The sequence below is a fragment of the Olea europaea genome, unplaced genomic scaffold (genome assembly GCF_002742605.1).
Source record: "Olea europaea var. sylvestris unplaced genomic scaffold, O_europaea_v1 scaffold224, whole genome shotgun sequence".
In the NCBI taxonomy this organism is placed as follows: Eukaryota; Viridiplantae; Streptophyta; class Magnoliopsida; order Lamiales; family Oleaceae; genus Olea; species Olea europaea.
This window is the reverse complement of record NW_019240442.1, coordinates 202,821-218,994: the sequence shown is the minus strand read 5'-3', so window position 1 is coordinate 218,994 and position 16,174 is coordinate 202,821. Positions and strand designations below refer to the sequence as shown.

Genomic DNA, 16,174 nt, shown 5'->3' with positions numbered 1-16,174 from the left:
AAATCTAGACGATTAATAAATAAAAGTTTTTATAATAGTAAACTAGACTTAATATGAGTTATTCGATGTCTAAATAAGAATTTTTTTTAATTATTATTATAATTATTTAAAAAAAATTAACTTTTTGTAAGTTTCAAGCTTAAGGGAATATTTATTTATTTTATTTTTTTAACTGATTTATCCAACATTGCATGGTCCGGTAGAAATGAAGAAAAATCTGTGCTCCGCAAGTTGTACATAAACCTAAATCCGGTAATCATTCGTCCACTGCGAAGAGGCCAAGAGACGCCACCCCGCAGATTTCAAAAATCCCATCAAACTGAAAGTTACACTCCGGAAAGTGATGCTCCAATATTCAGCCACCTCAGCTTCCATCCAAGATATTTATCGAGAGAGAGAGAGTATATTTTGCCTGACTTCCATTAGTTCTTTACATATTGGTCGATGTGAAGAGGCGATTTAGCTCGTGGGTTGGATGAGTTCTTTGAAGCTTTAGTATAAAGCGGGTTTGAAATCAAGCAAGAGGGTTTATTATTTTATATTTTTTGAGATTTTTTCTTCCAATCATGGCGGCAAATCTTGGCTGGGATGAGCTAGCAGCAGCCAGATCCCTAAGCCCGAGATCCGGCAGTCGGAGACTCAGCTTTGCATCTATCAGTACGAGGAGTTGGGCTTCGGCTAGCGTCCGAGAAGTTTTTACTGCACCAGGACAGGATGCTTTTCACAGAAGTGGGAGAGAGTATGATGATCAAGATGAGCTTATGTGGGCTGCCATTGAGAGGCTTCCCACGTATGATCGTGTAAGAAAAGGAATTCTTAAACAAGTGTTGGATGATGGGAAAGTTGTTCGTGAAGAGGTTGATGTTGCCCATCTGGGAAATCAAGATAAGAAGTTGCTAAGGGAGAACATTCTTAAAGTCGTCGAAGAAGATAATGAGAGGTTCCTCCAGAGACTAAGGGATAGGACTGATAGGTGAGAATAAAGCAATTTACTCTATGTATTAATGACTTTGTGGATGCTAAAAATTCTAGGTGTTCAAATTTTTGCTTTTATGAGATGATAACTCCTAATTTTTTTAGTCTGAATTGGATCTTTGAAACTCTCCTCTTTTGTTCATTAGGGTTGGAATCGATATACCCACGGTAGAAGTTCGTTATGAGCATTTGTCTATTGAAGGAGATGCATATGTAGGATCAAGGGCACTTCCTACTCTGCTGAATGCGGCCTTAAATCTGGTTGAGGTAATTGATTTATTTCTTACAGTGAATTTTCAACGGTATGAACTTATAATTGAGATTGGATTTCACACGCTTTTTAGACTCTTTTTATTTTATTTTATTTTATGTATATTGATTATGATTTAAGTTTTCATGTTGAATCGGTTTTCATTCAAGTTTCAGGTCAAGGTAATGTATCTGTTCTCGTGCAAGTTTATTTTTAATCCTTTTCTGTCTTCAGGGAGTTCTTGAAAGAGTGAAGATTCTCCCTTCCAAGAAAAGGGTTGTCAAGATACTTCATGATGTCAGTGGAATCGTAAAACCATCAAGGTTTGTTAACGTAGATCATATAGATGCTGCTGCCATAAGTAAACATTTGACTTGTCATACTAAGTTTATGCAATTTTTCATTATGCTATAGAAAGAAGTTACAAGAAACATAAGATCTTGTGATACAGCTTTATCTTTGAGTTTTGCATGATGAGACCTGGAGTTTGACGAGTATTTATGACATGAAACCGTGTGCATAATGATGTAGCCAATTGAATCGTGTGATCAAATTCATCTCTTATTTTTGTGCTTTTAGGTTGACACTGCTTCTTGGGCCTCCCAGCTCTGGGAAAACTACATTGATGAAGGCACTTGCTGGAGAGCTGGAAAAGGGTCTTAGGGTGCGTGGTCCTTAATCATATGATTATTGTGCCTGTTTGTTATGCACTAGTGGTTAAGACTGGATGGTAAAATGGACAAGATTTAAGCCCTTTTTTCATCCTTGATGTTGTCCGATGCTACCTTGTCCTCCCTACCCAATCCTCCCTTTCAGACATGCCAACCAATAGTGCGTAACTGTTTGTTGACTTCTATTCCCTAAATCACTCCTTTCTACAAATTCTGATGGCAGGTATCGGGGAAAATCACGTATTGTGGTCATGAAATGTCAGAGTTCATTCCCCAGAGGACTTGTTCTTACATCAGCCAGCATGACCTTCATCATGGAGAGTTGACTGTCCGAGAAACATTGAATTTTTCGGGGCGTTGTCTAGGAGTCGGAACCAGATATGACCTCCTTGTAGAATTGTCCCGGCGAGAAAAAAATGCGGGAATCAAACCTGACCCCGAAATAGATGCGTTCATGAAAGCCACAGCATTGGCAGGACAAGAATCTAGTTTAGTCACGGACTATGTTCTCAAGGTTGTTTCCTCGTAGTGTTGAAAATTTCTTGTCAACTGAAGTATTTATATCAAACTAATGGTTGTCACGGAAAAATTACAGATACTTGGTTTAGACATTTGCGCTGATATAATGGTGGGAGATGAGATGAGAAGGGGAATCTCTGGTGGACAGAAGAAGAGGCTCACAACTGGTTTGTGAACAGGATCCAATTGATTATTAATTCCAGTATTTCCAAATTTTATAAAGCTAACTATTTTGTCATTGTGATCAGATTTCAGTAAGTTTATTCTCATTTTTATGTTTTGGCTCAAATGCAGGAGAGATGTTGGTTGGACCAGCGAAAGTTTTCTACATGGATGAGATCTCAACTGGTCTTGACAGTTCAACAACATTTCAAATAATCAAGTATATGAGACAAATGGTTCATATCATGGATGTTACAATGATAATATCGCTTCTCCAACCCGCCCCCGAAACGTTTGAACTTTTTGATGACATCATTTTGCTTTCAGAAGGAAAAATTGTCTATCAGGGTCCTCGTGAAAACATCCTTGAGTTTTTTGAAAGTGTTGGGTTCAAATGTCCAGAAAGAAAAGGAGTTGCAGATTTTCTGCAAGAGGTTACTTCTAAAAAGGACCAGGAACAATACTGGTTCAAGAAGAATGAACCTTATAGCTATATCTCAGTAGATGAGTTTGTGGAACGCTTCAGCTCTTTCCACATTGGGCAGAAGCTTTTTGACGATCTATCAATTCCATATGACAAAACTAATGCCCATCCTGCTGCATTAGTAACTGATAAATATGGAATATCCAATATGGAACTCTTCAAAGCATGTTTGGCAAGGGAATGGTTATTGATGAAACGCAACTCGTTCTTGTATATATTCAAGATATTCCAGATAACTATTATGTCAATTATAACCTTTACAGTGTTCTTCCGAACAGAGATGAAATCTGGCCAAATCGTAGATGGACAAAAATTTTATGGTGCACTGTTTTTCAGCCTCATTAATGTGATGTTTAATGGCACAGCAGAACTTGCCCTGACAGTTATTAGACTTCCTGTGTTCTTCAAACAAAGGGATGCTCTGTTTTTCCCTGCTTGGGCTTTTTCTTTACCAATTTGGCTTCTTAGGATCCCCCTCTCTCTAATGGAATCATTAATATGGATTGTTCTTACTTATTACACTATTGGTTTCGCTCCTGCTGCCAGTAGGTATGTTCTTGCACTTTGATCTTGAAATCCTGGAAGAACACATGCTTACAGAAACATGAGATTAGAAATTTACAATCTTATTGTCTCACCTCATATTTTTCAGATTTTTCCGCCAACTACTGGCATTTTTTGCTCTACATCAAATGGCTTTATCCCTCTTCCGTTTTATTGCCGCACTTGGAAGAACACAAGTTGTTGCTAACACTCTTGGTACCTTTTCACTACTAATGGTCTTTGTCCTTGGTGGTTTTATTATTGCCAAAGGTTAGTTTCACGTCTCTCCATTGTTAACACTTCTTATTTTATATGTGGAAGTGTTGTTTATGTAATAACATATACAAATCTATGCATAAAAGTTTGAGTGTACATGTTTTTCATCGCATGCATGACCTTTACATAAATGATTTACATATGCAGATGACATTGAACCATGGATGATATGGGGCTATTACATTTCTCCTATGATGTATGGACAGAATGCTATAGCCATTAATGAATTTCTTGATAAGAGATGGAGTACTGTAAGTTCTTTTGGTAGTTTGTGGATTTTACTTTTGGTATCGTTGGGTTCTGCATTTACATGTTTGATTTTCTTAATATGTCTTCTTTTTTTGTCTCTTTCTTAGCCAAACACCGATCCAAGATTTCCCGAACCTACAGTTGGGAAGGTTCTTCTTAAGGCAAGGGGCATGTTTATGGATGACTACATGTATTGGATATGTGTTGTTGCACTCTTTGCATTTTCCATTCTCTTCAATATCTGTTTTATTGTGGCACTGACATACCTGAATCGTAAGATATAGCTCTGCTCTTTTAATTTCCGTCAGAATTGTTGAGTCTGATTCTACTTCTGACCATATAATATAAACTTATGCAGCCTTCGGCAATTCGAAATCTGTTATTGTGGATAAGGATAATGAAAATAAGAAAAAGAAGGATCCAGTCTCTAATGAAAGATCAACTACCGAGAGTTCTTCAGGCTCCGCTGCTCCAAAGTCTGAAGGTCTGAGATTGTATCCTGTGATACTCATGTTTTCAATTTGCAATGTCTTTGGATCTTCTAAATGTGATTACACGATACTGAGTTATACGAAAGATCAGATTGGTGCTTAGATTGATTAGTACAAAATAAAGTTATCGTGTGCAGAATTGAACAAAAATATCTGAATCTCAGTTGATTTCTTATAGATTATGCAACTTTGTCTTCGCTGTTCTTGGATTATGCTTTTCAAGAGTTGTACTATTTGAATTTGAGGTAAAACTAGATCCAAAATGCTTTCCATGGATTGAGTCTATGTGAGTTTCACCCAAACAAATTTGAAGAATACTAGGTCCTGAAGGAATTATCTTGTATAATTATTAAGAGATTCTACATGTCATTGTCAGAATAATGTCATCACTTCTTTCTTTGTAGCTTTTTTATTCATGATTGTACTGTGCTACCTTTTCTTGGTTGTCTTCAATTTAGTCTGATAGGCCCATATGATTGCAGGTATAGATATGACAGTGAGGAACAAGTCCGAAGGAAACAATTCTGGAGAGAGCTCAACCAAGAAAAAAGGAATGGTGCTTCCTTTCACACCCTTGTCTCTCGCTTTTGACCATGTGAATTACTACGTTGATATGCCGGCAGTAAGCACTTCTTCTGAGTTATACGCTTCCATGATGCATCCTTCTATCTATAGTATTGCAAGTAAGGCAATGAAATCTTACAAAAATGAATTTTTGCCAGGAAATGAAAAAGCAAGGAATTGAAGAATCTCGTCTTCAACTCTTGAGAGATGTAAGTGGTGCTTTCAGGCCAGGGGTCCTAACTGCATTAGTTGGTGTTAGTGGTGCTGGGAAGACCACCTTGATGGATGTGTTGGCAGGTAGAAAAACTGGTGGATACATTGAAGGAAGTATCAATATTTCTGGTTATCCAAAGAACCAATCAACTTTTGCTCGCATCAGCGGTTACTGTGAACAAAATGATATTCATTCTCCCCACGTAACAGTGTACGAGTCCCTTCTGTACTCTGCTTGGTTGCGTCTTTCTCCAGATGTGAACAAGCAAACACGAAAGGTTTGTCAACTTGCAGGGGATCTTTGTTACTTTTCACTGCAAGAGGTGGCCTACATCCGATGATATTTTTTGCCTTTGATTTGAGTTAGTTTCAACTAATGATCTTTTCTCTGTTAGATGTTTGTTGAGGAAGTAATGGAGTTGGTCGAGTTGAATCCCTTGAGAGATGCTTTAGTTGGTCTTCCAGGAGTAGATGGTCTGTCAACTGAACAGAGAAAGAGGCTCACCATAGCTGTAGAACTGGTTGCGAATCCATCCATAATCTTCATGGACGAACCCACATCTGGTCTTGATGCTAGAGCTGCAGCAATTGTGATGCGCACTGTACGAAACACCGTAGATACCGGACGAACTGTTGTCTGCACTATTCACCAACCAAGTATAGATATTTTTGAAGCTTTTGATGAGGTATTATACGTTCAAATCTTTTCAGAATGTCTGGTAGAGTGGATTGGACGGTATGTACAATATTGAGGCAGAAAAAAATGTTAAAATCTTTTCTATTGTACTGTCGAGTCCCATCGCACTGCATGACAAACATGCCCTTAAGTTTTAGAATTTCACTTTGTGAATAGTTTCTCAGCTTCTTGTTCTTAAATCGCAAAAATATTTTTCCTGCAGCTATTGTTGATGAAGAGAGGAGGACAAGTTGTTTATGGTGGACCTCTTGGTCATCATTCTTGCTTGTTAATAGAATATTTTCAAGTAAGTATTTCTGGGTGATAAAGATAGTGTTTACTATTTAGCATGTTTATGTGATTCCTTCAGCAAACCCAGCGTATGGAAACCATTTTTAGTCTTTATTTTTTATTTTAAACTCGGAATTGAGCATGCCTCTCTTTTTCTAGTCTATACCTGGGGTTCCAAAGATCAATGAAGGTTACAATCCTGCTACTTGGATGCTTGAGATCAGTACTCCTGCAGTTGAGGCTCAACTTAATGTGGAGTTTGCCGAAATTTATGCCAACTCTGATTTATACAGGTAAACATAGAACACGAATTCTGTGTTGTTTATTTTCTGGTTTTACTTTTCTACCTAAAATCCCGAATCTCTCTTGCTCTTGTTCTCAGGAGGACACAAGCACTTATCAAACAGATCAGCTCTCCAGCCCCAGGGTCCAGTGACCTGTATTTTCCTACAAAATATGCCCAATCCTTTATATCTCAGTGCAAAGCTTGCTTCTGGAAGCATTACTTGTCTTACTGGAGGCATCCTCAATACAATGCCATTAGGTTTTTTATGACAACAATTATTGGGATTATATTTGGAGTTATTTTCTGGAAGAAGGGGAGAAATATGTAAGTTCCCTAATAAACAGTGACACAAGGTCTGTCTTCTTTTTTTGATCTTTTATTTTACATCCCATCATTTCTTTAATAGGTCTAAACAACAAGACCTCATGAATTTACTCGGAGCTATGTATTCTGCTGTTATGTTCCTTGGAGGAACAAATACTTCTGCTGTGCAATCGGTTGTAGCAGTTGAGAGAACCGTCTTTTATCGTGAAAAGGCAGCAGGAATGTATTCGGCATTACCTTATGCATTTGCTCAGGTAACGGAAACTTAGTATCATGAATAATCCAAATCCATGCTCAATTTGTCTAAAACATATTGACTTGATGATGTAAAAACTAATTCTGTTTTATCATACATGCAGGTGGCTATTGAGACCATTTACGTCGGTATCCAGACTTTCATATATAGCCTTCTCCTTTACTCCATGATCGGATTCCACTGGCAAGCTGACAAATTCTTTTGGTTCTATTTCTATGTATTTATGTGTTTTGTCTACTTCACATCATATGGAATGATGCTTGTGGCACTCACTCCAAGTTACCAGATTGCTGCAATTGTCATGTCGTTTTTCCTCAGCTTTTGGAATTTGTTCTCCGGTTTCCTTATCTCAAGAACGGTAAGTAAATCAAGGAATATGACAAGTAATATTCAGTGTTTATTTGTTGAGTGTGGTTCCTTGGGGGAAAAATGATCAAAAAGTAAAATGAAAGTATGAATCTACTTTTGTACAATCAGTATGACGCATGTAAGCAGAGTTATGCTTATGTCCTTGCTTGGGAAGGTACAATGAATACATTGTAGAACAAAGAGTTGTAGTTAGTCGCAACCATTTCATGCAAAACATTAATTGAACAATTTTGTAGGATGCATGCTTTCTTCCCTGGACAAGAAATTAAAAATAAAATAGTAGAAAATGACTACTGAGCAAATAAAATCACCAAAAGTAGAACAAATACCATACTAAGTTTATATAAAACCAGAGTTTAAACTTTAAAGACTAGAGATAGTTACTTGTTTAAATTGACAGCGTGAAACTTTTATTATGTCTATAGAGTATGAAGGGTTTTTCTGAAATCACATTAGGAATTGGTTCTGTTCAAGTTACAATCTTTATTTTTAAACTTAGCCTATTTGTAGCTCATGTTTATAATCTATTTATAAACACTCAGGTCACTTTTATCCACTCATTTCGAGAGATCTAAAAGTATTATCCACTTATATATAGCTCATTTCTATCTATTTATAATTTAAACAGTTTATAAACACTTTTCAAACATACTTTTAATACAATTTCCAAATTCTGAAACGTTTCCTAATTTTCTTAGTTAAACTAACTTTGTGCTGGTTAAGAATGATAAACAGTGTAATTAGTTCTTTTAGAGACAGAATATGAATTCATATTCGTTTGTGTGTTATTGTTATACGATTGTTGGAACAAGATTGATTTTAAGCCACGCTTGCACGAGACTGAACTGGGGTTTTTTCACACAATAAATTTTCTGATCTTCTATCTCAGTAGTGCTGTTCAAATGCTTGTTCCTTTTTTAACTCAACTATATGTTAACTGCTTTTGATAAGTTTCTTCACTGATAAAGTCTTATTGTTCTTGAATGCTTGATGTTTTAGGAAATCCCAATATGGTGGAGGTGGTATTACTGGGGTTCTCCAGTCGCATGGACAATATACGGGCTTGTGACATCTCAGGTGGGTGATAAAACTGAACCAGTAGAAGTGCCGGGCCTTGGTGATATTCCGTTAAAGGATTACCTTAAGAGTTTCCTAGGTTTCGAACATGACTTCCTTGGAGCTGTTGCTGCTGCACATGTTGCCTGGGCGGTCCTTTTCTGCTTTGTCTTTGCCTACGCTATCAAGTACCTGAACTTCCAAAGGAGATAAGGGGAATTCTTGAATTTCAGTAGAATTCTGGACATACACATTCTTGTATGGTGAACTAGAATAGATAAAGAAACGGATCTCTGTGTACGATTTAAAAGCAAATTTCTGACAGCAATGTGTAATTTAATACTGATTTTCAAATAAAGGTTTTGCCAAGTTTAAATAAAGCTTCCTGTCGGACAGCTAGTTTATGTATCAAAGTTTGATTCTCTATTTTGGTCTCAAGTTGAAAGACGAATTATGTGATTAATCGCGGCTTTGGCTTCAAAGAGCTGGAAAATTTTTGGTATTAAGTATCAGGGACAAAGGAGTGTTTGAAAATCTGGAAATCAGAAAGATGAATTTCATGGGAACTTTGAGAATAGGATTTCTCAGTAATACATCGTATTTGAGTTTTATGCCACTTGATATCATCTTGTGTGCGCATATAAAAGGTTGGCGTATGTGGTAGAGACAAAACTTCCGATTCAGCCACCTCCTATTCATATTCAGTTCCCAAGTCTTCCATCAACACTCTTTCCGTTACGCAATACCAAGTTTCTGAGATCGACGCATTCATGAAAGCCATTGCAATTGCTGGCCAAAAGACTGGTGTGGTCAGAGACTGTACTTAACGTTTGTTTCGTGCCTACTTTAGTTACCACGTCTGTTGAAAAATGAGCCGACAACTCATAGACAATGGCTTAGTTAAGGGAACCGGGGGTCGAGTTTTCAGCTCAATTTATGTCAACTTAGGTAACTTGAAAAGTAAATTTAATTATTCATAATTTTTTGAACAACTTAGCAGTGGCGGAGGGAGGTGGAGTCAGTGGGGGTCTCTGTCCCACTTAAATGTTAGAGGAGAATTTATTTTTCTCTTTTACTTATAATATTGCAACATTTTGTATTTGAAAAAAAAAAAAAAAAAAATCATGACACAGAACAGAACTGCGCATCTCTGGTTTTATATTATTCATCAAGATTTATGTGATAGTATGCAAAAGGTTACAATCTAGACATATTTTGGTTCAAAAGGTAATCAATAGACAGAGAAATAAAAAAACTCGGGAATTTCCTTAAAGAACTGCTGTTACTAATTTACTATCTTATTTTTCCAACTGATAATCTGCAACTGGATTGCTTTTTTTAAAGCTAAATTGGATCGAGGCTTCATGAAACTTGCTGCTAGTTGTAGTCAACTGTAAGACAAGTTCGTCCATCATCCGTTTGAAGTAATTTCCCTGCGAAAAAAAGAATAGGCATTGAATTGGTTTTCAATCATATTGCTAGTTTAATAGCTTGCATTTCTGCAAAAAATTTTGTGGTGATGCCAATATTGACATGTTGTATTGAACTATTGCTAACAATTCTTTGAGGGATTCGAACAACTTAACTCGAATACAGAAAATAATTTCAGCTGCTTAAACTTTGTGCAATTCCCCGGTGCAAAGGAATTGAAGCATGCGTATTCATAGATATTTGTGGCAGAGATTAGAGAATGAGTACAAGTTGAAGTGAAGTATGAATTCCTGTTTTCATCTTATCTTTAAATGATGCAAATGTAATATCTTGAAAACAGAATGAATAACAGAAAAATGATTTTATAACATTTTTTAAACAGAAAAGTTGAATTATGGTATTTTACATAAGGTTCTATTAAAATAACATCATGCAGTCACATTAATTTTGCAGATATTTCCAGCTGATACAAAACTGACAGAAAATGAAACCAAATTTCCTCTCTACTGTGTGTTTATGTTCTGCATTCATAAATGTTAGCCGAATTATGCAAAGAGGGATGATATGAGATTTTCCAATATCTTTCAGTCTTGCATTCATCAAGCACTAATTCATCAGATGTTGCATGACACGCTGTTTACAGAAAGAGCTCTAGACACTGGTGAGTGTTCCTATGAAACCTATATTAATAGATTACTATGATCATAATCACAGAAACAACTTTCTCAAGTGTACTGAAGCATCTGTACTCTCTCTCTCTCTCTATATATATATATATGTGTGTTGTGTGTGTGTGGTGACAGGTTCTTGTAGTTTAGACGAGTATTAAGTGCTAGGAACTAAGAATCCCTGATGTAATCTTATGTTCAACTGATACTGATACAAATGCTTCTCTCTTCAAAACAGAAGGATTCTATTAACATAACTTCAGGCATTCACATTAAATTTGCAGATAATGCCAGCTGATATAAAAATTGAATGAAGATTGAAGTGAAATCTCTTCTAGACTGTGTTATGTGCTACGTTAGTTTATATTAGCCATATTATGCAAAAAGGGATAATTTGAGATTTAGAGCAAGACATATAGGCATTTGTGAGTGTTTCTATCAAGGCTATTTTTCTGAGATAGCTCTGCTATAAAGTTCATTATTATCCGAGTTTGGGTTTCGGCAACTTCATTTTGTTGCTCAAATTTGCAATCAGAAATATTTAGTACCTGCACTCTTCCCACAAAGTTGTGCAAGCTTCCGAACTACTCCATCCAGCTCTTCTTGACTTCTTAATCTTGTATTCTCTCTTTGTTCTCCGACTTTTCTCCTTACATTTTCCCCTATAGTCCCAATTACAATATCTTTGATCACTTTTGCTATTTCTTCTCTTTGAAGCCTCCCTTTCTCATCTCTGACAACCTCCACTCCTACACCAAGCTCCACCACAAGCTTGGCATTCAAAGGCTGGTCAAGATGCATGGGCATGGCAATGATTGGAACCCCAAATTCAATACTTTCCATCATAGAACCCCAACCACAGTGACTTACAAATCCACCAATACTTGAATGCCCTAAAATTTGTGTTTGTGGAGCCCATCCTTCCACAACCCTTCCTCTCTCTCCAATCCTCTTGAGAAATCCCTCAGGTAGTGCTTCTTCAACTCTAATATTCTCCCCCGCAGGGAACCTGATGACCCATATGAAGTTAACATTGCTAAGCTCTAATCCATATGCTATCTCTTCAATCTCTTCTTTTTTCAAGTAATACTCACTCCCAAAGGATACCAAGACGCTAGAAAACTCCTTTTTCTTCCCTAGCCATTCCAAGAGCTCGTTTTCCTCATTATGGCTAACCGGATAGGGAAAGAGTGCACCAACAGGCATAATCTCCCGGTTGATCATTTCAGAGAGATAGTCCATATATTTCCCTTCAATCTCTCTAGAGCTTTTCATTAACATGGTTTTACAGGCTTCTGGAGGTACCTTATCACCAGGGTCTTCCTCAGCAGCTTCTTTTCTGTAGGATATCATGGTCGAATACAACATTTGTTGCTCAAAATCTGAAAGGCGAATGGCCTCAAAGGGGTATTCAGTCCCTGGTTTCATTGAAACATGACAGAAATATGAAACCATCGTTGCACCACCAGTACAGAAAGAAATAGCTGGAATATCATGGGACAGTGAAAACGCTGCAGCCCATTGATATGTAACATCGTGTATTAACAAGTCCGGCTCCAGAGTTTTTAGGATATTGGATAAATTAGGCCTTGCCAATTTAAGAGCCTTTCGGAGAGTTGGTTGGAGATGCAGTGGAAGGCCATTGGTTGTGTGGTAGTGAGGAGGAAGTTCAGGCAAGGATGGAAGATGAAGTTCCACAAGTTGAATGGAATTGGAATACTTTTCGGGGATTTTAGTCTTAAAGAAATTGAGATTAACTGGGGTTGAACAAAAATATGTATGAATATTTCTGTCTGATAATCTCTTGGCCAACTCTAGAAATGGAGATATGTGACCATAGGCCAGCCATGGAAACATGAAAACCTTCAAACCTAAATTTTCTGAACCCATCCTCTCTCTCTCTCTCTCTCTCTCTCTCTATGTTTTTTGTCAACTTCTGTGTTCCGTTTCACGTTTACTTCAAAACATTTACGATTTCTTGAACAATGTGACATCTGAGGTTATTAAGGTTGGAAAGTATTGTGGATCTTAATCAAGAATATGCCTGTAGAGGCTTTATTTTAGTCAAAATTAAAATTCAGATATTAATTTGAATCAAAGTTAATAAATTAAATTTTACTACATATTTTATGGGATCTAAAACTTTTCAAAATCTGAAAGTTAATAAATCAAATTTAACTCCACTTTTTTGTGGGATTTATGACTTTTCAGTCACAGATTTCATCAACTTTTATCAACTAAAAAAATTAATTTTAATCCCATCAAACATGAGCTTAATTTTGAAATCTTGTCGTGAATCATGATCGATATTATTAATAGATGTCTTGTGTTGCAAGGCTGAAAATTCAATGTTGGAGATTGCAAAGTTTGGTAAACAAAGGTTACACAATAATAAAAATTTAGATATTCCAAAATCTGTCTAAACGAGTGACTGTCCAGCCGGCAATTTTGACAGCTCGCGTTTGCTTCAAAGCTTTTATCATTGAAATTTTCACAATCATTTGAGGCCATGGATTGCTACAACTACACGTAACAAACAAATTATTTCACACGCGTCTTGTTTAGTTCTTATTTATTATAAAATGTCAAACATTGCAATTAGTATTCAATTCCCTTCAAATCTAAAATCAATTGATTTTAGAGTGAAGTCCCATTGATTATTAGAGGCGTAAATGTGGCCCGTCCATAAATATACAAAGTAACCATTTTTAAGTACTCCAACAGACATTTTATATTTAACATCTAATTTTTCTTCAAAAAACATTTAGGACCTGTTTGATATGTTTCATCTTTCATAGAAAATGAATTTTTCATTTTCCACCCAAATGGTATGTTTGATGGGCAAAATTTTCCATGGAATTGGTTTTACCCAACCCCCACGTGACCACATTTTTAGGTTTTTAAGAAATTGATTTTCCTTTGGTTTTGATGAGAATTGGGTTTTCAAGCCTTTTTTTTCGACAACGGAAATATATTCTATCGACAATTGTAACAAATTATATCCCTTTAATTGACAATTTTCATGGAAAAGAAATAAAGTCTATTTCAATTTATTATTCATTCACCTAAATTAATTAATTCACATAAGTCGTTCTTGATTGACATTAAACAATGTGTCAGGACAATACATATGATCGAAAATATAAAGTATATGAGAAAATCAAACTTGTTCATTTAACGTAAAATTATAATCATTCCATCAATATAATCCGATTAATTACGAGATATGAGTGTGTCAATCTCGATTATTGATCATATCTTTCATCCCATTCTTAAGTCAACATTCAACAATAGCCAAACTCTTTTTGACTTGCGTATTTATCTTGGTCAAGAATTTCGATGTCAAATTAACCGAATGAAACGTAAATCATAATTTTTTACTATCCAAAGTGACAAATCATTTATTAATCATTCACAACCTTCATATAATTCTTAACATACCAGATCAAAGCCAATCATATTCTTTTACCATCTAAGGTGGAGCTTACGGCTGCGATAAGGGAGTGCATTGGCTGGTTGTGGAGGACGATGTTGATTGCCCGCCCTTTCATGCACTGTTTTATCAGCAACACTGGCGGCTTGTTGGAGATATCTGCATGTCTTGATATTCTCAATAGTTTGAAGTCGACGTTTAAAATACATTAAACACAAAGGCTAAGCTACGAATGACCAAGCATAGAAGACGTAGACTTGATCAGAATGGACCATGGCAAAGTGAACTTTAACAGAGAGGCTGTGGCATTCAGTAGAATGTAAACTGTATCAGAAGGTAAGATGTTCATGATCACATATTCATGTTCCAGTACCGCTCGTATCCCCACCAAGATTCAACTTACAACGAAAGGAAAGGGAGATAAAATAAGAAAAAAACGAAGGATCTACTATAAAGTCCAATATCAGAATTCCAGGCAGGATAATTGAGTTGCTCAAGTAGCAGATGGCTATCTATACATATTAGGTCGATATCGATCATCATATGAAGAGAAGCGAGTGACCGGTGGTACCCCTAATTCTGAACTTGGAAAGGTTCTTGAAATTCCTTCACTTGAAGGTAATCTCAGCGTGAAGTCTGGGAGGAAAGGATAAAAATCATTACTCGAAGAAGGAAGAACAATGTCCATGTGAGGATTACGATAGTTCAATCTATCAGAAGAGGATGGACCTGCACCTCCCAATCCAGACTGAGACAGCGACCCTTGCATAGAAACTCCTGGCCTGATTTCAGTAACAGAGCTCGGGGAAACATTGAGAAACTGGTCACCAACGAAAGCACTTCTAGATTCAACAAAATGATTTGAAGAAAATCTTTCACCAGCACCTTCTGGAGATATCTTTGTGAAACCAAACTGTGTACCACTGCCTGGACGGTTGCTTCTGTTAATCGCTTCAAACTCATTATCAGTTGGTAACCTAAAAAGACCAGGATAAGCAACGGGAATTTTGAACTTGTCCAGAGTGTTTGTTTCAGGATTAGATGGATTGACAATATTGCCAGAAGTTCCTCCGGGTACCAGCGGCGAGCTATTGAGATTTTGTTTCAATGACAATTTAGCTTGCTGAAGTTTCTCGAGGACAGAACCCAAATCAGTAAAAGTTTCTCGAGGAGTAACTGCAAGATCAGGGGACAAAGGGCTTCCTGAAGAGACATACATCGGCATATTGCTTCCAGCCTGAGATAAAGGGATCTTTGCTGAAGGGTAAATTGAAGTGCAGCCGGGCAAACATTGATGAGAACTATGCAAAGGTGCATCATGATGTTCTCCTGAAAACTGTTGATCACTGCTCCCCATAGAAATAGGATGTAAAAATTCTGTTGCCGAAGATTCAAAAGAAATCATGCCACTGCATCTTAAGTTACCCTCGTTGGCATCTGTAATAGACGGCAGCAAACTCTTGGACGCTTGGGGTTCTTCATAGAAGTAAGCTTCCACCGGCTGTGACTTCATTCCTTGGTGATCTGAACTTGTTGCTCCAGCAATATAAGGCAGTTCTGGTGCTTTAATCTCATTTTGCTCTTCAGTCACATCTGAATGGTAGTTACCTGAACTTGTTGCTCCTGCAGTGTAAGGTGGTTTGGGCGTTCTAATCTCATTATGCTCTTCAGTCACATCTGAATGGTTACCCGGGTCACACGATTCCTGGTAGTTCATGAATAGTAAGTCAAAACGGATCAGAAATTTATGGAGAACAGCTAGAAAACATTGAAAAGGTTGCTAATATAAAAATTTATGCTCAATTAACAACATTAAGTGAACATGTGCTAGGAGAAATACACAAGAACTGAGTCGTCTACAAGTGTCTCTTAAATGCATAGGATTAGAATTTCATTAATAGAATTATTAGCATCAAGCTAATGTCTTGTACGTCCACTAGTGACAACATATAGTATCATCTAATAGGCTCTCATGCACCCCCCACAA

At 36.8% G+C, this 16,174-nt stretch overlaps 2 protein-coding genes across 3 annotated transcripts; one reads left to right on the top strand and one right to left on the bottom strand.

The window, feature by feature from the left end:
• The first annotated feature begins 260 nt into the window (after positions 1-260).
• On the top strand, positions 261-9,050 carry LOC111380985 (pleiotropic drug resistance protein 2-like). Of its 2 annotated transcripts, none has more exons than XM_023004668.1 (20): positions 261-973; positions 1,122-1,242; positions 1,460-1,548; positions 1,805-1,889; positions 2,120-2,410; positions 2,492-2,582; positions 2,710-3,610; positions 3,714-3,874; positions 4,028-4,131; positions 4,237-4,402; positions 4,488-4,613; positions 5,103-5,242; positions 5,343-5,720; positions 5,793-6,083; positions 6,297-6,380; positions 6,524-6,657; positions 6,747-6,974; positions 7,057-7,228; positions 7,334-7,588; positions 8,599-9,050. In XM_023004668.1, exons 1-20 carry the CDS (start codon positions 567-569, stop codon positions 8,866-8,868), a joined length of 4,494 nt encoding a protein of 1,497 aa, XP_022860436.1. In that variant the 5' UTR covers positions 261-566; the 3' UTR covers positions 8,869-9,050. The 2 variants fall into 2 exon arrangements, with proteins under 2 accessions (XP_022860436.1, XP_022860438.1); XM_023004670.1 differs by having other exon boundaries at positions 5,343-5,675; positions 8,599-8,942.
• Positions 9,051-9,780: 730 nt separating this feature from the next.
• LOC111380998 (beta-D-glucosyl crocetin beta-1,6-glucosyltransferase-like) lies at positions 9,781-12,717 on the bottom strand. Its single transcript, XM_023004682.1, has 2 exons — positions 11,303-12,717; positions 9,781-10,088 (listed from the first exon to the last, which is right to left on the bottom strand). Exons 1-2 carry the CDS (start codon positions 12,642-12,644, stop codon positions 10,033-10,035), a joined length of 1,398 nt encoding a protein of 465 aa, XP_022860450.1. The 5' UTR covers positions 12,645-12,717; the 3' UTR covers positions 9,781-10,032.
• Positions 12,718-16,174: the final 3,457 nt, after the last annotated feature.

Excerpts from the sequence above, each read along its gene's own strand:
- LOC111380998 (XM_023004682.1), bottom strand. The coding sequence starts at position 12,644 with ATGGGTTCAGAAAATTTAGGTTTGAAGGTTTTCATGTTTCCATGGCTG. Across the intron at positions 10,089-11,302 it reads ACTTTGTGGGAAGAGTGCAG|GGAAATTACTTCAAACGGAT; the intron begins GTACTAAATATT and ends TTTTTTTCGCAG.
- LOC111380985 (XM_023004668.1), top strand. The coding sequence starts at position 567 with ATGGCGGCAAATCTTGGCTGGGATGAGCTAGCAGCAGCCAGATCCCTA. Across the intron at positions 4,614-5,102 it reads CGCTGCTCCAAAGTCTGAAG|GTATAGATATGACAGTGAGG; the intron begins GTCTGAGATTGT and ends ATATGATTGCAG. Across the intron at positions 6,084-6,296 it reads TTTTTGAAGCTTTTGATGAG|CTATTGTTGATGAAGAGAGG; the intron begins GTATTATACGTT and ends TTTTTCCTGCAG.